Source organism: Hirsutella rhossiliensis, assembly GCF_020360975.1.
Source record: "Hirsutella rhossiliensis strain HR02 chromosome Unknown scaffold00001, whole genome shotgun sequence".
Classification (NCBI taxonomy): Eukaryota; Fungi; Ascomycota; class Sordariomycetes; order Hypocreales; family Ophiocordycipitaceae; genus Hirsutella; species Hirsutella rhossiliensis.
Window position 1 is genome coordinate 9,596,659 of NW_025408667.1, and position 23,153 is coordinate 9,619,811.

A 23,153-nucleotide genomic window follows, 5' to 3' on the forward strand; every position below is an offset into this window, starting at 1 on the left:
AATAGACTAGAAATCCCTATACGAGCTCTTTATAAAGAAGAGGGCCTCGCTAGCCTACCTTCGTGCCTACGGCTATAAGGCATACGCTATAACTGCCGATATATAGCTAAAAAGGAAGAAGAAAAGAAAGCTTAATTCTAGAGCCTTTATTAGTTACCTCGTTAGGTATAATTCTATAAATATCTTCCGGATCTAGATTCCTCTTCTATAGAAGGTTATTTCGACTAGGGATATAATTTTCGACGAATTTAGCTTCTTCGACGGAAAGAGGGATTAACAGCCCCTCTTATACTTATAACGTTAGCTAATTTAGAAGATCTAAATCCCCCCTTCCTAATAGTCTTAAGAAGAGGTCCTAGACGAGGAAACGGAAGAAGAAACCGATATCGAAGTAGTCGAGGATAACGCCGACTTCGAAGAAGAAGAAGAAGAGAAAGCTGCTAGATTAGATGATCTAGACGAAGAAGGAGACTATAGGAAAGCGGTAGAGCTAGAATACGCCTACCTCCCTACGCCTCCTCTTACGGAATAAGAAGAAGATCTAGAAGCAGCTTTTTTAGTTAGTCTTCCTATCTCGACCCTTCACCTCTCTCGAAGGATTACCTAGCTGCCTTTTTATCCCTGCTTCGAGAAGCAAAGGAAGGTATAGGGCCCGATACGGATACTAAAGAAGACTAACCTCTCCCCTATTTCGATCGTTTTTCCGACTTCTACCTAACGCCGATAGAAGACGGTTCCTACGGAGCGTTTATAGCAGGCCGGCTTTTTAAGCTAGTATTAGCAAGGAAGGTATATAAAAGAGACCTCCCGGACCTACTAGCAAACTAGAAGCAGCTAGAAAGACACCCCTTTAGAGACTAGTTTTTCTAGGCCTAGAAAGACCACCTAGCCTTACACGAAGAGATAGGGTCTTTCGAAGAGGTCCTTAAGGAAAAAGCAAGAGGAAAACAGGTCCTTAGCTATAAGTAGGTCTTTATCTATAAGACTAATAAACACGGCTTCCTTTAAAAGTATAAGGCCCGGCTAGTTGTCTGCGGGAACTAGCAGGAAAAAGGGGATCTACCTACTAGGGCAACCACCCTAGCAGGGATGTCTTTTCGGACCCTTATAGCTATAGCAGTAGAATTCGACCTCGAGCTCGAACAGATAGATATAGTTAACGCCTTTATTAACTGTCTACTTAAGGAAGAAGAAGAAGTTGTCTATATGCGCCTTCTACTAGGCTTCTAACAGCCAGGAAAGGTTCTATGGCTTAGGAAAGCTCTATACGGACTACGAAGATCACCCCTTCTTTAGCAATAGCATTTAATAGGTTCCCTCGAAGCCCTAGGCTTTACGAAAGTCCCTTAGGAACCGTATATAATATAGAAGGGTAAAATCACGGTCTTCTTCTACGTCGATAATATTATCTAGGCCTACCCGAAAGAGGAAGAAGCTGCTGCTAGGGAGGCTATACGAGGCCTGCAATAAAGGTATAAGATAACTAGGCTAGGGGAGCTAAAGTGGTTCCTAGGGATACGAATCCTTAGGAATAGGTCCTAATAGATAATCTAGCTTACCTAAGACGCCTATTTTAATAAGGTCGCTTATAAATTCCTCCCTAATTCCCTCGATAAGAAGCTTCCTTCTACGCCTATATTAGACGAAGAGCTTTTACCTAATCCGTCCTTTTAAGCTAGGGAGCAAGAGAAATACTAATATTAATAGAAGGTAGGCTCCCTGCTTTTTTTAGCTATTTCTACTAGACCGGATATCTCTTTTACGGTCTCCCGGCTAGCTAGGCATAACTAGAATCCTAGCCCTAGGCATTAAGAAGCGGCAGACAGAGCAATCCTTTATCTCTATTTAACAAGATTATATAGTCTGCGCCTAGGAGGGCAGGAAAGGAAGAAATTAGCTGCCGAAATCTTCCTCTATTCGAGCGATTCGTCCTTTACGGATAATTCCTTAGACAGAAAGAGCTTATAGGGGTATATTATGTCCCTTTTTAGAGGAACCATTGCTTAGAGAGCTTCGAAACAAGCTACCGTTACTATATTAAGCACGGAGGTAGAGCTACTAGCTCTTTTAAAAGCGTTAAAAGAAGCGATTTTCCTTAGCCGGCTGCTAATATCGTTACGACTATAAATTCCGTCCCCGTTAGCTATAGAATGCGATAACACGCAGACTATATAAATTCTTACGGAGGAAAACAGTAAGCTATCGACCCGGCTACGGCATATCGATATCCACTAGCATTGGTTACGCTAAGAGGTCTAAAGGGGACTTATTTCCGTCCGTTAGGTTCCAACGGCATCAATGAAAGCCGACGGTCTTACGAAGCCCCTGCCGAAGCAGAAGCTAGCTGTCTTTTTACAGCAAATAGGGCTAGAAGTGTCGCGAAGACCATTGCGCCACGCAGGCAAAAGTGGAACGCGCTCCGACAGGTGCGCTGCAATTAACACATATGACTGACAACCGCGTCTTCCGACACACCCCCTCAGGGATCGCGGCTCCGCCGGGAGCCCTAGACCTTATAGCCCAAGACGCGGGAGTCGAACACCAAGCGCCACGCCAATAACCCAAGGAAATCCAAGAGAGGTAGTCGTCTACTGGGGATTGAACCCCGCACCGCGCGTAGTTACCGGAAGTTGTAGGGGTGGTCTTCTCCTGGCTTATAACTCGCGAAGAGAGATATAAGAAGTGCATAAAATGCACGAAGGTAAATTAGTAGGTGGATAGGGTAGATTTGGGGCAGCAGGTAGGGGAGTAATATTATATTGCCCATGTTCTTCTTTCCTCTATCTAACGCCCATCTTTATCTTCTAGTATCTTAATTAATAAAGAAGATCCTATTTAAAGAAGCATATCCTTTCGACCGAGTTGCTGAGTTTCCCTCCTTTCTAGGTATTGTCAGATTCATCATCTTCGCTACTTTATGCTCTCACTCTCCTTTTCATACCTTTAGTTTTTCCTTCTTTTATTAGCTTTAGCTTCCTTAGTCCCTCTTACTAAGGGATATCTTCGAGAACTACGAAATCAGGCCACGCTTCGCGATAGCAAGAGGGACCAAGGAAGCTAAAAACACCCGGTATAGAAGAAGGAAGAAGGAGCTAAAAAGAGGTATAGAAAGAAGGGTAGGGGTATAAGGGGAAGCAAAAGTAGCGATAGCTTCCTATAGAGGTAGCGAGAGATAAGACGGATATGCCGGCAACGGCTAGAAAGGAGGGGAAAAACCGGCAAAAAGCTCGGTAGTCGAAAGGACATTAGTAGCTTCTTTAAGTAGGATCTTCTTTATTAATTAAGATACTAAAAGGGTATAAAGAGGGGCGTTAGATAGAGGAAAGAAGGATAATTAAGGCAATATAATAATTACTCCCCTACCTTTATTGCTGCCCCCGTAAGAATTAAATCCCTCTACCCTGCCTATCCGACCCCTTACTTCTAATTTCACCTTTATATATTTTTATATACTTCTCGTATCTCTCTTCGCGAGAGTTATAAGCCCGGGCGGAGGGGTTACCCCTCCGGGAACTTCCCGGTGACTGCGCACGCACTTCTAGCTAGCCTGGCGCGCATTACCCGAAGGCCCGTGGTTCGAGTCCCGCTAGCGCAATTAAGCGCGGTTTCAGTATAGGGCCTGCCTATATAAAAATTCCCGCTATAGTTCAGGATATCTAGGTATCCCGGGACGAATTAACCCGATATCCCTAAGGGGGTGTGTCGCGTATACTATATACGTTAATTAACGCTATCGCTTATATCTAATAGGCGGCTATATCTTTTTCGTAATAACTATATATAAGAAGGTAACGTTTATAGCTAAAGAAATAAAATAGGTTTTCCTTTTAAAGGGCCCCTTATTTTAATTAGGGTTTTTCTTTTTAAAAAGGCCCTCCTTTCTTATAAAACTTTCCCTTTTCTAGGCCCCTATTCCTTAATTAGGTCTAAAAGAGCCTAGGGACTTAAAAGGGCCCTTAATTTCCTTAAGTAAAAGGATAAGTATAAAGCTAAGAACCTCCTTTATATACTTACTAGCCTAGAAACTATATTAGCTATACCCTTAAGGGGTAGGCTATAGCTAAGGGAATATATCGCGAAGTATAGCTTAATTTTATAGTTCTTAAAGATATCCCTTAGTATAAAGGGTCTAAGAAGCTAAAAATACTAATAAAAAAGAAAAGAAAGAAGGAGCTAAAAGAAAGTATATAAAGAAGGGTAAGGAAGTAAAAGTAGTAATAGCTTCTTATAAAGGTAGTAAGAGATAATATATAGGGGCTAGTAATAGCTAAAAAGAAAGGGAAAACTAGTAAAAAGCCTAGTAGTTATAAGGATATTAATAGCTTATTTAATAGATCTTCTTTCTTAATTTAAATACTAAAGGGATATAAATAAAAGCGTTAAATAAAGGAAAGATATCGCGAAGTATAGCTTAATTTTATAGTTCTTAGAGATATCCTTTAGTAAGAGGGACTTAGGAAGCTAAAAACACTTAGTATAAAAAAAGGGAAGTATAAGTAGTAAGAGATAAAACGGATATACTAGTAACGGCTAAAAAGGAGGGGAAAACTAATAAAAAGCTTAGTAGTTAAAAGGATATTAATAGCTTCTTTAAGTAAGATCTTCTTTATTAATTAAGATACTAAATAGGTATAAAGAGGGGCGTTAGATAAAGGAAAGAAGGAGAATTAAGGTAATATAATAATTACTCCCTTACCTTAATTACTACCCTTATAAGAATTAAATAGCTTAGCCCTACCTATCCGACCCCTTACTTTTAATTTTACCTTTATATATTTTATATATACTTCTTATATCTCTCTTTATAAGAGTTATAAGCCTAGGAGGAATAGTATTCCTATACCTTCCGGCTACTATAAAAGGCACCTTTCTTATATCTCTTATAGCTTCCTTTTACCTCTCTTACTAAAAAAGCTAATTTTACTAGACTTTTCTACCCTTCCTTATAATAATAATAAAAAACGACTCCTTTACTACCCCTATAGTCTATAGGACGATTCTTATAGATCCTTAAGATTAAGATAAGTAGGTAAAGGAGCTATAGGCTCGTATAGATAGAACTATCTATAATTTAGTCTTCTTTAATAAGTAGGACCCTCTTAAGCCCCTTCTTTATCCTAGGGCAACGGAATTTATAGAGGGAGCTTCCCTCCTCTCTAAGCTAACCTCTATATAATAAAGAGCTTTTTCTACTACCTTAGGTAGCTATAAGAGTTATCGAAAGGAATACCTTTATAAAACGAAGCTATTAACTACTACTTATATAGCGATAATAGAATGTATTAGTACTATAAAGCTAATCTCTCTTTAAGAGGAAGAGACTCTAAGGTAGTAGCTTTTAAGCTCGAGACCTTAATAGGTCTCTTAAGGGGCTATATAACTAACCGTATTAGGAAGACCTATATAGTATACCTAAGAGCTTTTTCTACTAGGAACTTACCTTCTTCTTCGTAGCTAGCTAAGTAAGAAGAGATCCTTAAGAAAGCTAACTAATACTTCTTAATAAAAGCTCTATCTAGTTAGTAGCTATAGGATATTTCTCTACTAATAAAGCCTATTAGTAATAGTTACTTAACTATCTTTTAAGAAGCTAGCTAAGAACTAGATAAAAAGGCTATTAAAGTATAATAGTAAGTAGTCTTATTCCTTTATAGCTAGTAATTAACCTAGAAGGTTCGACCTATAGCCCTTATTACTACGGCCCTTACTACTACGGCTGTTACTCCTTTAGCTCCTCCTCCCTTAAGAGCCTTAACGTTGTCTTTAACTATAGCTATAGCTCCGGCCTTAGCTCTACCTCTTACTCCGGGCCCGGCCCTAGTCCCGTTAGTTAGACCAGCCTAACGAGTCCCTTAATAGACCTTTTAGTCTATTAATCGAAAAATTAAGGAACTAGTTAAAATCGAACCTCTTTACTAAAATTAGTAATAAGGGGTAAAAAAGGGGGGTTTTTAAGTAGACCTTCTAGACTAAGACGAGGAATCCTTAAAGAAATAAATAAGGAGGAATCGACCTACCTACTAAGTATATAAGAAGCCCTATTAGCTAGAAGACTACTAATAGGTCTTCGAGGAAAACCGACCTAAAGGAATTAACCCTTTAAAGAGGCCATAAGAAATAGTATAATAGTCTCTTAAGGAGGACCCCTTATTATAGAAGAAGATAAACGAGATTTAGGTTACTAAGAAATAGTAACTAATAACGCCGCTATACTTATTTAAGCCGTAAATTTAAGGAAAAATCGTTAGTATAGTAAATCCGGCCTTTGTCTTTCCTATAGATTAATAAGGCTAAGACTAAAAGTTAGGACCCTCTAACTATCCCCTACGAAAATTAGCTATCCTTAACCCTAGTACTTCCCTTAATATCTATAATATACTCTTATAATTCTAGGCTTTTAAGAAGGTATAAAAAGAATATCTTATTACTAGGGAATTACCTATATAGATAGATAGATATAGAAGGGTGAACTTTATAATAAAATTACCTAATAAGACTATATAAATTCTTCGATAAAAAAGGGTAGCTTTTTACCTTAAATTTTTAACGAGCTTAATTTCCTTCTACTTTCTTTAAGAGGAAGGAATCTTCTAGGATATAACGTTAAAGCCTATAAGGCTAGTCTAGAAGAATTAGACTATTAGACTTATTAAGGAAAATTTCGGTTAATTTATTCTTAAATTCCGACCTATCCTTAAGAATAAATCTCTTAAAAAGTTAGCTTTCCTTACTAAGAGGGTAGGTTCTAAGGACCCTCTTTTAGTAGCTTAAGGAGACGGTCTTCTTTAGTATATATAACTTAGTTACCTAGGCCCCCTAGCTTTATATAAGCTAAGCTAATAATAGGGCGTATAAATAAGGGGACTAAAGACTATTAAATATAAATCCTATAGCTAAGGAAAGACTAAGAGACGAATTTCTAGATAAACCCCTTTACGGCCGGACTAGCTATATAAGGAAATTTAGGTCGACTAAACTAACGTCTCTAAGGACTAAGAAAGCTTTATAATAGTAATATCTTTTATAAACGCTTTTTTAGGGATAGCTTTCCCTTATTTTTATATACCTACCTAAGTAAGTATAACTAGTTTACCTTCTAGGACTTCGTTAACTAGATAAAATCCTACTTTAGCTATAAGGTAAAGAAGATATAAATTAATAGAGAGCTATTTATAAAAGATATCTTAAATTAGCTACGAAAAATAGGCATTTTACCCCTCCTATTTATACCGAATACCTAGGCCTAGAACGGAGGGGTAGAGAGATTAAGGGGTACTATAATAGAAAGGGCCTATATAGTAAGTCTTACTATAAAGCTTCCCTATAACCTTTAAAAGGAAGTTATTAAGACTACCTATTACTTTTAGAACTAAACCCTAAGGGACCCTAGGGGCCTAAGGGACTATAGGAACTTAGAGACCCTTTTTAAGACCTAAGGAATAAACTAGAAATCTCTTCTTAAGCTCTTTATAAAGAAGAGGGCCTCGCTAGCTTACCTTTATACTTATAGCTATAGGGTATACGCTATAACTACCGATATATAGCTAAAAAGGAAAAAGAAAAGAAAGCTTAATCCTAGAGCCTTTATTAGTTACCTTATTAGCTATAATTCTATAAATATCTTCTAGATCTAGATTCCTCTTTTATAGAAGGTTATTTTAACTAGGGATATAATTTTCGATAAATCTAGCTTCTTTAATAGAAAGAAGGATTAATAGCCCCTCTTACTCTTATAATATTAGCTAATTTAAAAGATCTAAATCCCCCTTTTCTAATAGTCTTAAAAAGAGGTCTTAGATAAGGAAATAGAAGAAGAAACCGACGTCGAAGTAGTTATAGATAACGCTAACTTCGTAGAAAAAGAAGAAGCTACTAAATTAAATAATCTAAATAAAGTAGGAGACTATAGGAAAGTAATAGAGCTAGAATACGCTTACCTTCCTACGCCTCCTTTTATAGAATAAGAAGAAGATCTAAAAGTAGCTTTTTTAGTTAGTTTTTTAGTCTCGACCCTTAAGGGGGTAGGAAAGGCACCTCTTTTAATAGATTACCCGGCTGCCTTTTTATCCTTACTTTAAGAAGCAAAGGAAGGTATAGGGCCTAATATAGTTACTAAAGAAGACTAACCTCTCCCTTACTTCGATCGGTTCTCTAACTTCTATCTAACGCCTATAGAAGACAGTTCTTATAAAGCGTTTATAGTAGGCCGGCTTTTTAAGCTATAGCTATTAGTAAGGAAGGTATATAAAAGAGACCTCCTAGACCTACTAGTAAACTAAAAGTAGCTAGAAAGATACCCCTTTAAAGACTAGTTTTTCTAGGCCTAGAAAGACTACCTAGACTTATATAAAGAGATAGGGTCTTTTAAAGAGGTCCTTAAGGAAAAGGTAAGAGGAAAATAGGTCCTTAGCTATAAGTAGGTCTTTATCTATAAGACTAATAAATATAGCTTCCTTTAAAAGTATAAAGCCTAGCTAGTTATCTATAGGAATTAATAGGAAAAAGGGGATCTACTTACTAAGGCAACTACTTTAGTAAGGATATATTTTTAGACCCTTATAGCTATAGTAGTAGAATTCGACCTCGAACTTACTTAGATAAATATAGTTAACGCCTTTATTAACTACCTACTTAAGGAAGAAGAAGTTATCTATATACGCCTTCTACTAAGCTTCTAATAGCTAGGAAAAGTTCTATAGCTTAGGAAAGCTTTATATAGACTATAAAGATTACTATTTCTTTAGTAATAGTATGTAATAGGTTCCCTTAAAGCCCTAAGCTTTAAGAAAGTCCCTTAGGAACCGTATATAATATAAAAGGGTAAAATCACGGTCTTTTTCTATATCGACGATATTATCTAGGCCTACCTAAAAGAGGAAGAAGCTACTATAAGGGAGGCTATAAAAGGCCTATAATAAAGGTATAAGATAACTAAGCTAAGGGAGCTAAAGTAGTTCCTAGGGATACGAATCTTTTAGAATAGGTCCTAACGGACTATCTAGCTTACTTAAGACGCCTATATCGATAAGGTCGCTTATAAATTCCTCCTTAGTTCCCTTAATAAGAAGCTTCCTTCTACGCCTATATTAAATAAAGAGCTTTTACCTAATCCGTCCTTTTAAGCTAGGGAGTAAGAGAAACACTAATATTAATAGAAGGTAGGCTCCCTGCTTTTTTTAGCTATTTCTACTAGACCGGATATCTCTTTTATAGTCTCCTAGCTAGCTAGTTATAACTAGAATCCTAGCCCTAGGTATTAAGAAGTAGTAGATAGAGCTATCCTTTATCTCTATTTAACGAGATTATATAGTCTATACTTAGGAGGGTAAGGAAGGAAGAAATTAGCTGCCGAAATCTTCCTTTATTCGAGCGATTCGTCCTTTATAGATAATTCCTTAAATAGAAAGAGCTTATAGGGGTATATTATATCCCTTTTTAAAGGAACTATTACTTAGAGAGCTTTAAAGTAAGCTACCGTTAAGATCTTAAGTATAAAGGCAGAGCTACTAGCTCTTTTAAAGCATTAAAGGAAGCGATTTTCCTTAGCCGGCTACTTATTTCTTTACGACTATAAATTCCGTCCCCGTTAGCTATAGAATACGATAATATATAGACTATACGAATTCTTATAAAGGAAAATAGTAAGCTATCGACCTAGCTATAGTATATCGATATTTACTAGTATTAGTTATGCTAAGAGGTCTAAAGGGGACTTATTTCCGTCCGTTAGGTTCTAATAGTATCGATAAAAGCCGACGGTCTTACGAAGCCCCTATTAAAGTAGAAGCTAGCTGTCTTTTTATAGTAAATTAGGCTAGAAGACGTTTAAGAAAAGCTATCCTTAGAGGCCCGCCTTAAGACTCTATAAGAAGAGCTAATAGCCCGTATAAGAAGGTAACGTCTATAGCTAAAGAAGAAGGAAGAGGTTTTCCCTTTAAAGGGCCCCCTATTTAATTAGGGTTTTCCCTTCTAAGAAGGCCCCCTTTCTTATAGGACTTTCCCCTCTTTAGGCCCTTATTCCTTAAGTAGGTCTAAAAGAGCCTTAGGACCTAAAAGGGCCCCTACTTTCCTCGAGTAAAGGGAGAAGTATAGAGCTAAGAACCTCCTCTATACGCTTACTAGCCCGAAGCCGTATTAGCTATGCCCTTAAGAGGCAGGCTATAGCTAAGGGGGTGTATCGCGAAGCGTGTCCTAATTTCGTAGTTCTCGGAGATATCCCTTAATAAGAGGGACTAAGGAAGCTAAAAATACCCGGTATAGAAGAAGGAAAGTATAAGTAGCGAGAGATAAGACGGATATACCGGCAACGGCTAAAAAGGAGGGGAAAACCGGTAAAAAGCTCGGTAGTTAAAAGGATATTAGTAGCTTCTTTAAGCAGGATCTTCTTTGTTAATTAAGATGCTAGATAGGTATAAAGAGGGGCGTTAGATAAAGGAAAGAAGGAGAATTAAGGCAATATAACAATCACTCCCCTACCTTAATTGCTGCCCCCGTAAGAATTAAATAGCTTGGCCCTGCCTGTCCGACCCCTTACTTTTAATTTTACCTTCGTGCATTTTATATATACTTCTCGCATCTCTCTTTACGAGAAAAGAAGGATAATTAAGGCAATATAATAATTATTCCCTTCCTAAAATTATTACCCTTATTAGAATTAAATAACTTTGCTTTACTTATCCGACTCCTTACTTCCTATTTTACCTTTATATATTTTATTAATAAGGTATAAAAAGGGGGGGTCTTTAAGTAAACCTTCTAAAAAAAGATAAGGACTCCTTAAAGAAATAATAAATAAGAAAGAATCGACCTACTTACTAATCGTATAAAAGGCCCTATAAGCTAGAAGACTACTAGTAGGTCTTTAAGAAAAGTTAACTTTTTAGAATTATGCTTCTTAAGGGACTAAAAGATATTATTAAAAAGTCTCTTAAGGAGGACCCCTTAATAATACTTCTTATATCTCTCTTTATAAGAGTAGTAAGTAGTAATAATAGTAGTAGCGGTAGTAAGGTAAAGGGCTAGAAAAAGGCTAGATTAATAACCGACTAATAAGAAGTAAGATTTAGTAGATAAGTATTACGGGCTAGGCTAAGCTATGCCTCCGGGCTGCTCCCACGCAACCGACTATTAATAGGCGTGATTAATTAGCTAGCTAGGCTGCTTAGTTAATTCGTCTTCTTTTGCCCTCTGCCGCCGTCGTAACGTAGTAGTCTAATAAAATAGCTGCGCCCCGTAGCAACGAATAGTAGTATAACCACCGGTTTAGCCCTCGTAGGGCCGACCCGTAATAATAAGTAAAGGGCGGAATTTATAGGAGAAAATTTAATAGCGGTGTTTTTATCTTTTAGGGAAACTAATAGAACTTTTTATTACTATATTCCTTAAGGTATAATCTTTATAAACTAAAATCTAAGTTAGTTAGCTTTTTATATATTAAAGTTAAGATTTAAGTTAGCTTAAAGCCTAAAGTTAGCTATAAGAGTATTTAATTAAAACTATTAAATAAATAAATAAGTATAAATTTTAAGTTCTCTTTACTTTTAATGCTATAGCTATCCTACTTATAGTTTATATACTAGGTAAAGCGGTTTACTCCCTAAGTAAGGCCTTTCTTAGTTTATCTATATATATTTTTTATTTACCGAAAGCTAGGTAGATAGATAAATTACCTATATAGACCTTAGGTAGATAGTAGATTTATATTAATCTATACCTATATATCACCTATATTAGTCGATAGATTCGCTAGTCTGGTTGCCATTCTAGGCCTTATTGCCCTTTCCCCCTGCGACCTTGGCCTTGACATTGTTGCCCTGGGGCCCTGGGGCCTTGTTCTTACCCCCTGGGCCCTTGGCCTTACCCCCTGGGCCTTGTTGTCCTTGGCTCCCTGGGCCTTTGGCCTTACCCCCTGGGCCCTTGGCCTTACCCCCTAGGCCTTGTTGTCCTTGGCTCCCTGGGCTTTTGGCCTTACCCCCTGGGCCCTTGGCCTTACCCCCTGGGCCTTGTTGTCCTTTGCCACCTGGGCCCTTGTTGTCCTTAGACTTGCTGCCGTTGTCTTGGGCGTTGGCGTTGGCGTTGTTACCGTTGGCGTTGTTGCCGTTTGCGTTTTTGCCATTGCCGGCGACCCCATTCTGCTTTCTCAGCTGCTGTAAAGTCTCCCCCAATGCAATTTTATTCTTCTTCTGTTCCTCGGCAATTTTCCCCGTGTCCGGCACACCAGCTCTATTCTCAAGACTGTTCTTGTTTCCTGCATTGTTGGCTCTCCTGGCCTGGCGTCTTTTAGGGCCCTGGGCCTTGTTGGCCTGGGATTTTCTGGCGTTGTTGCTGTTGCCTTTCTTGCCGTTGCCGTCGTTGCCATTGCCGTTGCCGCTGGCGTTGGCGTTGCCTTTCTTTCCATTTCCTTTGCCTTTGGCGTTGGCGTTGGCGTTGCCGTTGTTGCCGTTGCCGCCGTTGCCATTGTTGCCCTTATCGACCTGCCGCACTGTGAAGCAACCGCCAAACTCTCCAGCCGGATTGCCATTTCCGAGGCGTATAAGACACTGGTCTCGTTGAGGTCCTAGAAATGTAAGGAGAAACTCTTCGTTGCTTGTAAAGAGCAGAGCCTCACCTGCTTGGCAGTTTAGATCTTCGGGCATCTTTAACTCGATTTCATGTTCTTTGACGGCCTCATTTAAGAATCCCGTAACTCCATCTACGTTTTTTGTGACTTGAACGTCCTTTAGTTATTATTAGTTTTGCGCTCGATCGATTAATGTTTATATCCGTGCTTCTTACCACGTCAAATGCCCCAACGCCATCAAGGTCCATAGTGGCTTTGAACGGGCCGCCACCGTCTTGATTGATTTGGAGAAGGTTGACAGTGCACGTTCCCCCACTTTTAACCTCGGTGACGTCGCCATTGTCCGAAGCCTGTAGCAGATTTGACCCCATATCGATAAATTCTAGGCTTGTGCGTCCACATTTATTAGTGACCTTATTTTCAGCTTCTTCTTTGACCAAAATTGAGGAGTCTAGCTGCAAGATTGGTTCACTGATTAAGGGCTCGTCGGATTTACTGTCTCCGGCCTTCGTGGAGGCGGCGAGTGACCGGATTTCATCCATATCCTTGTTCCCTGAGAAATATTTAGCAATCTATTCCTCAAATATTAGGCTGGGAATAATACGTCCAAACCCAAAACTGGTTGGAGAGCCCTTTATCCCATTAGCTTCCTGTATTAATGAGTGGCATGAAGCCCAGGCGAAGAAGGAGAGGGCAATAACAAAAGAACGGAGAGAAAGCATTGCGAATAAAGTATAATGTTATCAAAAGTGCCTGCACTGTTGGTACTGAAAGGTGGACGGAAGACTTAATAGATCGCTAGGACCTGAAAAGGAGAGATTAAACGCTGGAGGTAGAGCACGATGTGGATTTTGAGGACGACCAAGAGACGACCAAGAGACGACCAAGAGACGACACGGGCATGCTTAAATACTTACATGGACCGATAGACGCAGAACTCTCCTCATTGCCAAGTATCAGAACGGATCAACTGCTACGCTACTCGTCGCGTGTGTGGGTGGGTGGCAGCGTGAAATGTCGTCCACAGGGGTTGCGTTTCGCGCCATGATGTGAAGATGTCGGTCTATCAGGCATAGTGCTGGAATCTCAAGGCTGCCCACCATCTTTCCCTGCGCCCTACCTTCCACATCGAGTACATTAAATGAGTGAGCCCATACGATCAAACTACGCGTTGAAATTTACCAGCCTAATGGATTTCGTTGCCCTGCGTCCTACCTTATGCATCGAGTAGGCTGAAGTACGGGTCAACGATATAGTCGATTTTAAGTACCCATTTAACGATAGCCACTGCGAAGAGCCTCCAGCCTCGGCTCAGCATCATCAAGCCTATCTCTGTTCTAGATGGGATGACGCCTTGCATCAACAAGGGCGTTGCGCTTAACAGCTAACGGATCCGCCGTATTAACCACACTGCCTTGACCGAATGGCATCTTCCCATAACCTGTAGGAAAAGGGGACGTTCGATATATGGTACATGTTTCGACTTGGCCTATTAGGAAGTGGCAGGGAGACCCATGGCTTTCAGTCAATTCCCTTACTGCAGGTCTGGAGCGGTTTTAACAGCTGGGTGCCCGCGGCAGGCGAAAGCCAGGTTCCAGCGGGTCCCCCTGGGGAAATTGAATTGCAGGTATACAATGTTCACTCACGGGCTGGATATTCAGACGTCAGGCCCGTTGTCTTGGCAACTCAACGGGTGTTCGAAGTATCCAAGTGACAAGATTTAGTAAAAAAGGGTCGGTGCCATGCTGCATGTAGCATAATGCGGCTCGGCGAAGCGGATCAATAGGCCTTGGTCATTGCCGATACGGCCCAATCTTACCAATTCAAGGCAAATGCATTGTCCACTCAAACAGTAGGCGTTGAATATGCACCTTTGGTGGGATGCTTGGGGATAACAACCTGAGTCGCAAGGGGCCAGCCATCCGGAGAGGTTAACTGTTGTCTCAGTAATAACGGGTAAGTTTGATCCGCCGACGCGTTGGAGTGGGAGACCTGATGGGGAAGGTTGGTATGCAGTCAAGCCGACCCTCTCCCCCTCCCCTAAGCCGAGCGTTGGTTTGTGAGCTTGGCATAGCAAGCCGGCAGATGTGGAAGGCGTCAGCGGGATCGCCGCTAGAGGTGACAGAGAGGCTGTGTATCTAACTCTATCGAACCCTGGGGGAGGGGGTGCGAGTAGCAGGGAGCCTTACTCTATGTATAGTGAATCGGATGAAACACAGGTAAACATTGATCCCTGCAACGGAATCGAGTTGCAAATCAAGTCGAGGCTTGAGATAGTTGTCAAATGCAGCGGGATAGGGTATGAATTGAACCCCTGGATTCACGTTTTGCTCTCAAAGTGTATCGAGAATGCCTCACGCCTACTAGAGACGCTAGCTATTTCAAACACGCTTTCTACAACCTTCGTCTCGTTACCTAGTCGTCTTTTCTTGTTTTGATGAGAGATTCAGTCCTTGCTTACCCTGGCAAGAGGCAGACCAGGATCAACTCGCCCTTCAACATGCGAATTAGCCACGCCATCTTCTTAGAGTCTCAAAGATCCGGGAGACGAGCTACAAAGCCCTCTTCTGTGCGATTTTCGAGCTAACAAGCAACCGATGGCCTTGTGTCTTAATTTATGACTCATAGTGTTTGAACGTGATTGGGAATTGTACGGCGAGACCGATTGCACGGCCAAGTCGATTAGTTCCTTCAAGCCCTTTCCTCCTCGATCCACTCGCTACCAAATTTCATCAGGGCTCTTCACCATTTCCAACACGGGGCCTACAGGAGCCATTCTCTTTGCTTGTTTCCTATCTTGTTCCGTCACTAGGAAGGAAGTGACAGTGGTGCAGAACATGCCGGGCTGGTATGGCGAGTATGGAACTGCACTCGCCGGATGAGGCATGCTGTTTGTAGTTGAGAAATAGCCCTTCTTTAGGGCCAGCTCGTCCAGTGGCAGTAACGAAGTCTTGTCCGTCGGAAATGCCAAAGCAGGCCCATGACCCGAGCCATAGAGATGTGTAGACATGGCCGTAGCACGATTGTCGTTGTGAAGCCGTCGTTTCTTTGAAAGAAGGGCTAGTATCATGGAAACTAGCAGCAGAGAGACCCCGTAAGCTGCAAAGATACCACCAATCTGGATGGGCAGATACTCCGTCTTGAGCAGCTGGCCGTTCATGTCGTCGAGGCTCAAGGCGTCAGGCTGACTGTAATGTAGAAGAGTGGGCTAATTCGGGCCGTAGTTGTGCTTGGAGAAGTGAAAAGTTGCTGAGTTGTTATGTTCGGCAAGATGGAGGCGATGACGGCGATAGGCTACCTACTTTCTGGGGCAATCTAGTATTCTGGGGCTTGAACAGAGGCAATGGAAAATTCATCAACGCAGGGGAGCCAACAGGCTAAGTAATGACGGGGAGGAATAGCCACGCACGTTCTTGGATGGGTCTGGGGCATCCAATGGCCAGGCCTACATCCCCCACGACTTGGTGCGTTGGGAATTCGTTGTATTCTAGACTCCCTAGTTGTGCTCCGTGCGTCCTTGGGTGTCGAGCCACTACTAATCGATAAGATATAGTTTCGTATCATGCATGATCGATGCCCTTGTTACCATGATCTCGCGTCTCATCTTTTGAAACCCAGAGACCATATTATGTGTCATGAAGCTGCTGGGGGTAGGCGTGATGCTCATTTAACTTAGATTGACATCTGCCACTCGCCAAAAGCTGAGAAGCAGTCACGTATCAAGTAGCATGATTCGGTAGTTTGTCTGTTACACGCTTGTGCAAAAGTAGGGGGCAAGGCAAACGTGGGTCGGCCTGTTGCAGCACCACCCTACCGACCACCACGATGCCAAGCCTTCCGGAATCCTGTATGGCGGTTATGGCCGATGGTGCACACAGAATGCATGAGCTCGTCAAATCCAACAATGCAAGGGCAAGTCCAGCCAACTCCGGAAAGACTTTCCTCAGAGCTAGCGTCGGGCCCTTGTGTAAAAGCATGCCATATTCACCCGCCCCTTCCACGTCCACGCCTCTCCTCGTTGATTCTATGCAAACCCAACTCGACCCTGCCCTCTAAGACACACCTTTTCCTTTTCCTTGATCTGTCTCCTTCTCTTTCTGCATTTCCTTCCCTCTTCTGTCTACCGCTCGGCGACTTTCTAGTTTGGCACAAACAGCTCCATGTTCTTCAAGACCGCTGTGTTCGTCGTCGCCGGCCTGGTTGCTGCCACCGACGCCGTCAATATTCCAGGCCGAGGGAGAAACACCCATCGACCGTCTTCTCGGTAAGGTCACGCTCCGAATCGAGGGACAGGACGCGCAGACGAATGACATATAGCGTTCACAAGCCGGCCTCTTCGAATTTTCACCACCAAGCCCCTTTCAGCTTGGCCGACAAGGAACAGCAGCCGGACAGCCTCTTCTCCAGCAACGAGTGTCAGTACTACATTTACCGTTCCCCGTCTTGTCGTTCAAGCGGCATATTTCGAGCGGTCCTGACGTGGACACGACAGTTGATACGATTAATCGCCACGTACTCACAGAACAGGATTCGACGGCGACATTGTCTTTTAGCGTTAACCTGACTGTCTCAGAGTTATGTCATCCAGACGAGACTCTGCTCGGTTCAGCATTACAGCTTGTGGATGCAGAAACGGACCAAATTGTCGAGCGGGTGCACTTCACGATTTGGAGGGTCTCTGACGGAGATGATGACGAGGTAGAGGAATTCTACGAGCATGATGATGTGGACGTCTATGAATACGGGGACGATTATCCTGAGGATAACAGAAATCCGGAATTTCTCGGTGGGGACGACGATGATCCGGGAGATCTCTGACGGGGATGATGAATCACTTAACCCACTTATGTACCCGCTGGCCGGGACATAAATAGGGGGGGCTATTTAGTGGTGCTAGCTTGGTAAATTCGTCCTCATCGGCATCTGGCCTCCGAAAGGATTAAGAGGTGCTGTCAGCCAACAAGCGCATGCTATGTCCTTACTTGACGTATTCAACCCACGAAGTATAAAACCCTCCTAGTGAAAATATGAATAGCGAATCGTGCATGTCAAGTACAGTGTATCAGACACTTTGCACGCCGACTTGGCCTTGACCGTCACGTTCTCGTTTCGTTGGCCGTGACTCGCTTACCATGGCCACCTGGGCTTCTTGAGCAGCTTCAGCAGAAATACCGTGGCCCTCGGCCTTGAGAGAGAGAGCAGCATGAATCGGTATGGCACGGGTAGCTGCTGGAACAATGGGCCGGCCCCGGGGTTAACCGTTGCCCCCTTTCAATGGCAACGGACTTTGAAATTCCGGCATCGTGTATCTAGTTTGCCGCCCTCTTCGATAGTGACAGTCCTTCGGCGGTAACGGGGCTTTACAATCTCTGGTTTCAGTCAAGTTCGTTGCGAGACACCAAAGCATGGCGTCGGGAGTGTGGCCACTGTGCCTCATGCGAGCCTAGTGGTGCGACTTCTTTACTCTCCCGGGCGTATCCTTGATGCCTGAGTCTGTCGCATGCTTCATCCCTGAATACATGGAGTCAGGGAACGAGATAGTGTAAAATCGGATTGGGGATGGCCGAGGCAGTCTCTTCTGGCGGCAGGCCGGCTACAGACTCGGAAGAAACCTTGCTTAGTTGGTGCCCTACTTGGAGTGCAACAAGGAGGATCAAAGTGGATGCACCGAAAAGGGGGCTGTTCCGCGGTCGGCACGTGGCAGACACCTGGATGAGACCGAGGTGCTTTGTAGGGCGTCGGCCTCCGCCACGATGGGGCAGGAGACCATCAATGCTACTGGTTAGGGTGGGCAGCAGCACTTGAGGGATTAGAGACGCGACGTGACGCTGAATGCTAGGGACCAAGACTTGCACTATTTCCCCCAAACCGGACCTAGCATTGAATACCGTGCCTCCTACCACTGAGGCTGTGTTGTCGTTTTGAGCGCATCCTAGTCATCCGACCAAGCCCATATCTAATGTCAACATGAACCCCTCGAAAAGACCAATCCAAGGCAAGCCAGTCGCCGTTCTCTAGTCATGCTGTTTTTGTACTTGGGCGAGCTTCTCGTCAGGCTTGAAGGCAGAAACGGCGTCCAAGTCGTCACCCAACCTGTTCAAATCGTTTGGCCCTGGGTCTTCGTTGGGGTCAGCTGGATCGACTGAATTGGCCTGGCTCGGCGGTTTCGGAGCCTCATCAGGCCCCTGTTCTGCCTTGAGCTTGTAGTCAGATCTCTGTTCTCGGATTCGAGTGGCCGCGCGTTGCGAGTAGGACAGGGCCGCGATAGGCAGAGCAAGGCGAGAGAAAGGCATGGCTTGGAAAACCCCGAGTAAGAGACGGCAGAGTAGCGAGACTGTGAGCGAATGAGCAATCCTGATATTCACCAGAGTTCCAGGAGTGTTGGCTGACATGATTTGCAACTTGACAGGAGAAAGGGTTTCGGAAAAAATATTAAAGAAAATGCCAAGGTAGATATAACGCCCATACACAAGTACAAGGCGACAGGAGGCTGACCCTGCCAGTCGAACCGCACCATACCCACCCATCCTGGATTCCGTAATGTTTTGCGCTGCAAAGTTTGTTAAGGACAATGGCCATGTTTCGCGATCCAAACGAATTAATCAAGTTCCGAAACTACTAGTGCACGCAGTATTGACCCTTAAGATCCCGGAAGACGACAGAATGGGATGCTTGAAGGATGCCTCAAGAATGCCTCGGGGTGCAGACACACTGCTTGATGCTAGTCCCATCAACGTAACAAGCTAGAGCTATTGCCCTGATCCCCAGGGACAACCCTGCCGCTACGTAATGTGCATGAATACCTTGATATTGTCCCGAAAATTGGCTAGGAGGTATGAGAGACGAAGCTGAGACGACCAGGTCCACAATTCGAAGAGTCAAGTATATATCATCGCGTGCATGTTGACTGGATACACGCCCTGGGGGTCAGGGCATTCCGACGATGCGGGATGATAGTCTGAGGACTCCCTCTCTGCACCGCTGGCTCCCCTTCCGTTTTCAGCTCGGTTTCAGCCGATACATGCAGCTGGCAGCTAGAGAGCCTGAATGCCGGCATCAGGTGTATAAGTCGGGACTGTATGGTCGGGTCTAGCAACAAGGCGCCTTAACATCCAAGTCCGTTGACTCGCACCATAGCCACAGCCTGCCCCGTCCCACCAGAAGCAGCCTGACATTGGAAGAGTCGATATTCTTCATTCCAGCATTTAGTTATGCGCCATGGGTGGCCAATACGAACCGGACCAGGCACTCTGTCTTCAGTACGCGCCGCTTGCCTCCAACTTCGAGCGGCACCAATTCACCATGGTATATACCGCCTACTGGGTTCTCTTCGGAACCAATCTCGTCGTGCTATTCCTTGCCTCGTCGCTATTCAAAAAGTATGGTGCCTTCTTGACTGAAGCATTGTTGATAACGCTGACCTTATTCGCGGCCAAGAGGACAGCGAGTTCTGGAGCACTTGTCACTCCCGAGTGAAGACCGTGCGAGACTGTTACGGAGATATATCCTTCTCCACGCCTTGTGCGTTGTGTTATCGTCCACCGTCGTCATCACCGAGGTCTTTTTGCTTCTCGCGCTTCAGTTTTGCGAGGGTGAAGACCTAATGTCGCTCTACTGGGCTACCTGGACCACGATTCAAGTTGGAGCTGTAGTTGCCATCTCGGGCATCGCCCTTTCGCTCCTACATTCGCTATGGGACTACAAGCCCCCGTAGGTCACCCTCGGCGGAACGTACATGAATGTTTAGCTCATGCCAGCGCCCGCCAACATAGTCCGTGGGGACTCGCCCTAGGAACGCCCATTCTTGTCATCGCTGGAGCCTTTGATCTATTTTACAACTGCATGACGAAGAGGTTGGGAAAGTTGCAGTCATCCGACTTCACCGAGAGTAGCCCATCGATAAGCAACAAGTGGGTGATGCCAGAGCCGCGCACTGGTCAATGGAGGAGGCTGACTGGCGACTGCAGAGGCACGATGGAAGCATCTCGCCAAGACGTATACGACGACAGGCTACAAGCCGAGCTAATCGGCTCAACCGTCGAGGGAGGACCTATAGTGCGACTTCTCGAGCCCCTCAAGTCATTGCGACATCAAGGAGAGATCCTTGGGTATTTCAAGGAGCGACCAATCATAGCCTATCGCAAGGAGCTTGTTACAGTCTTGCTCGAGTGTGGCTCGACGATATCAAGCAGGGATGCCTGGAGCGATACAACAACAGACGTTTGTCCATCACTCAAGACACCAGACTTGGGTGGCGAAAAGTTTTTAGACTTGATTTCAAAGTACTATAAGAATGTTTAATAAAATCTTTTGGAAAATTGCTAACAAAGCCGGGACCTGCTGCTGCAATATCGCAGCAACAAATCATAAACTCTGGCTAGACTTCAGGGGTTGATGAAGCGTTACATGGCGCAAAAATCAACGAGCCGTGCCGCTGCTAACTTAACGGAGCAACCCCCCGCACCCTGTCACCCGCTGCACTAGCACTGCTATATCCCCAAATGAAGTATAACAGTTTCTCCCTCCCTTGTTTGATCGCCAAGGGTCAGACAAAGCTGTTTTGTCCGATAAATAAGCCACGTGCCTTCTCTCAAGCACCTGATATATCAGGGATATGTACCTTTGATGTGGGGTAAAGCAGGTCGCTCATGACCGTAGAGGAGAGAAGTGAGGCCTTTTTCATATCCCCGCCTGACACATTGAAACTTCATGCCCGCTTTCTCGGCTTCGGCACGCTTTCTCTCTTAAGCACGTTCGCATCTTCTCGTGACCATACATATAGATTATATACCAAGACGAGAACTCCTACGACTCCCTTATTTGACACCGAGTAGGCGAGTGAGCTTCTTCTTCCGCCTTGGCTTGGCATAAAAGTCTTGTAACAGTGGCCGCAAGATAAGTATTGTAAGACATAGACAAGCAAGACGCAACGACTTGAAAGCATAAACGTCCCCTACACGGCGAGACGCCTTCAGCGCGACCCAGTGATACTACTAGTGGATCTACAGATTCAACTGGCTGCCCTCCCGAGGCTCTCATCTCGAAGTCCAGTCAGCCGATGATAAATGGTGCGACCGGCGCCGTAGATACCGATCCGAGAAAGTGATTGAGTCTGTAGGATCCTCGATTAAACTAGTCGCTAAATGTCTAGAGAGGCAAATGATAGTCGAGGCAGTGCACACGCCAAGATCTGGAGCAACCAATGGGAAAAGGCTTAAAGAATGCATGGCCGGCCCAACCACAACCTCGGCCCTATCCCACCACTAAACCTACCGCCTGTCCGACAGTTTCCAGAAAAGGGATAGTTGACGTACGATCATGGGCCGAATTGAGATGTGCGGCTCGTGTCAGCCGTTGTGTCAGAACGGTGGTTCTGCGGCTCGGGCCTAATTAGGCTTGTAAATTGGGGCCCCATGGGCACCCGTGGGCAGCCTAGGAAAATAACGGGTACCCGTGGGTTTTTATGGCGCCTTTCGAAAAGTGTCACGGCCCAACAACGGTCACAGCGGGCCACAGACCAATGTGTAGGAAGGAAGGTTGGGCTCACGCCCACACGCACCCCCAGGCGCGCCCCCCCCCTATTCCTAGAAGCGACGTTGATGCCCTTGCCGTATCTGGAGGCACCGAATGCGGTAGTTATCACTAGTTATTAGGTCTTTGCATTAAGAAAGAGGGTCTAGATTGCGCTGTCCTACTTAAAAGAGGGAGTCCGCGGGTATAACTATTTTTTATTATTATTACTCGTATATAGCCTCTAGGGCTATAGCGAGGCTAAGAAGGGCCTAGGCTTCTATTAGTAGTCCTAGCTAGCTATAGAGCCCGGAGGCTTATAACTAATTAGGGAAAGGGTAGCTATAAAGGTAAAGATAAAAGAAAGGTTAATTTAGTTCCTCCTATATAGTGTTTTTCCCCTTTAAGGGCCCTAGGGCCCCTAGGTTACTCTTTTTTAAGCTACTTAGCTATTCCTATCTTTATTTTAGCTAAGAAGGTTAAAAGGGCTTCCCTTCCTTCCTTAGAGCTATAGAGAAAAGGTAGGCTAAGGGCCTCCTTCTATCCCTTAGAGGCTAAGTAAAGGACCTCTCTTTCCCTCCTATAGTTTAGGCACCTTAGGATAATATGCTAAGCTATATACTTTCCTTAGCTATAGCGGTAGTCGTCTTAGTCTACCTTATTAGTCTTCTTTAAGAAGGAAAATAAAAAGCTAGCCTTAAAGAAGAGCTAGTAAAAGGCTAGAAGGGTTAGCTTAGGCCTCCTTATAAGGTTCTTTTTTAGGCTAAAAGCTAAGTAAGGGGTCTTTTAAATAGATATATAGTATTTACCTAGGCCCTTAGCTATAAGGCCTTTAGCTACCTTAGTAGCTTAAAGGCTCTTTTAGTAGTCCTTAGTAAACTATTAAACCTTTCTTTATAAGTAGCTAATAGAAACTAAAGGGGTCCCTTAAGTAAGAGCTTATAAGGGAATACGTATTATGGTACGATTAGTTAGGTAGTAGAGATAGCTAGAGGTACTATGCTATATATATTATATTCTCTTTATTATAAGACTAAAGCTTATAAGAAGAAGGATTTTTTCTCTTTAGTTAAAGTAGTAAGTA

At 43.6% G+C, this 23,153-nt stretch overlaps 5 protein-coding genes across 5 annotated transcripts; 2 read left to right on the plus strand and 3 right to left on the minus strand.

Annotated features, from left to right (window-relative positions):
- Positions 1-11,762: 11,762 nt before the first annotated feature.
- Positions 11,763-12,635, minus strand: HRG_01233 (uncharacterized protein; the record flags this gene model as incomplete). Its single annotated transcript, XM_044859704.1, has 1 exon — positions 11,763-12,635. The coding sequence occupies one exon, from the start codon at positions 12,633-12,635 to the stop codon at positions 11,763-11,765; it is 873 nt and encodes a 290-aa protein (XP_044726104.1).
- A 2,643-nt stretch (positions 12,636-15,278) lies between these two features.
- Positions 15,279-15,719, minus strand: HRG_01234 (uncharacterized protein; the record flags this gene model as incomplete). The annotated part of the gene is made up of 1 exon (XM_044859705.1): positions 15,279-15,719. One exon carries the CDS (start codon positions 15,717-15,719, stop codon positions 15,279-15,281), a length of 441 nt encoding a protein of 146 aa, XP_044726105.1.
- A 1,000-nt stretch (positions 15,720-16,719) lies between these two features.
- On the plus strand, positions 16,720-17,377 carry HRG_01235 (uncharacterized protein; the record flags this gene model as incomplete). The annotated part of the gene is made up of 3 exons (XM_044859706.1): positions 16,720-16,823; positions 16,877-16,992; positions 17,052-17,377. 3 exons carry the CDS (start codon positions 16,720-16,722, stop codon positions 17,375-17,377), a joined length of 546 nt encoding a protein of 181 aa, XP_044726106.1.
- Positions 17,378-18,573: 1,196 nt separating this feature from the next.
- HRG_01236 (uncharacterized protein) lies at positions 18,574-18,852 on the minus strand (the record flags this gene model as incomplete). The annotated part of the gene is made up of 1 exon (XM_044859707.1): positions 18,574-18,852. The coding sequence occupies one exon, from the start codon at positions 18,850-18,852 to the stop codon at positions 18,574-18,576; it is 279 nt and encodes a 92-aa protein (XP_044726107.1).
- A 925-nt stretch (positions 18,853-19,777) lies between these two features.
- HRG_01237 (uncharacterized protein) lies at positions 19,778-20,860 on the plus strand (the record flags this gene model as incomplete). Its single annotated transcript, XM_044859708.1, has 4 exons — positions 19,778-19,938; positions 19,997-20,269; positions 20,332-20,469; positions 20,527-20,860. The coding sequence occupies 4 exons, from the start codon at positions 19,778-19,780 to the stop codon at positions 20,858-20,860; spliced, it is 906 nt and encodes a 301-aa protein (XP_044726108.1).
- Between the last annotated feature and the right edge of the window lie 2,293 nt (positions 20,861-23,153).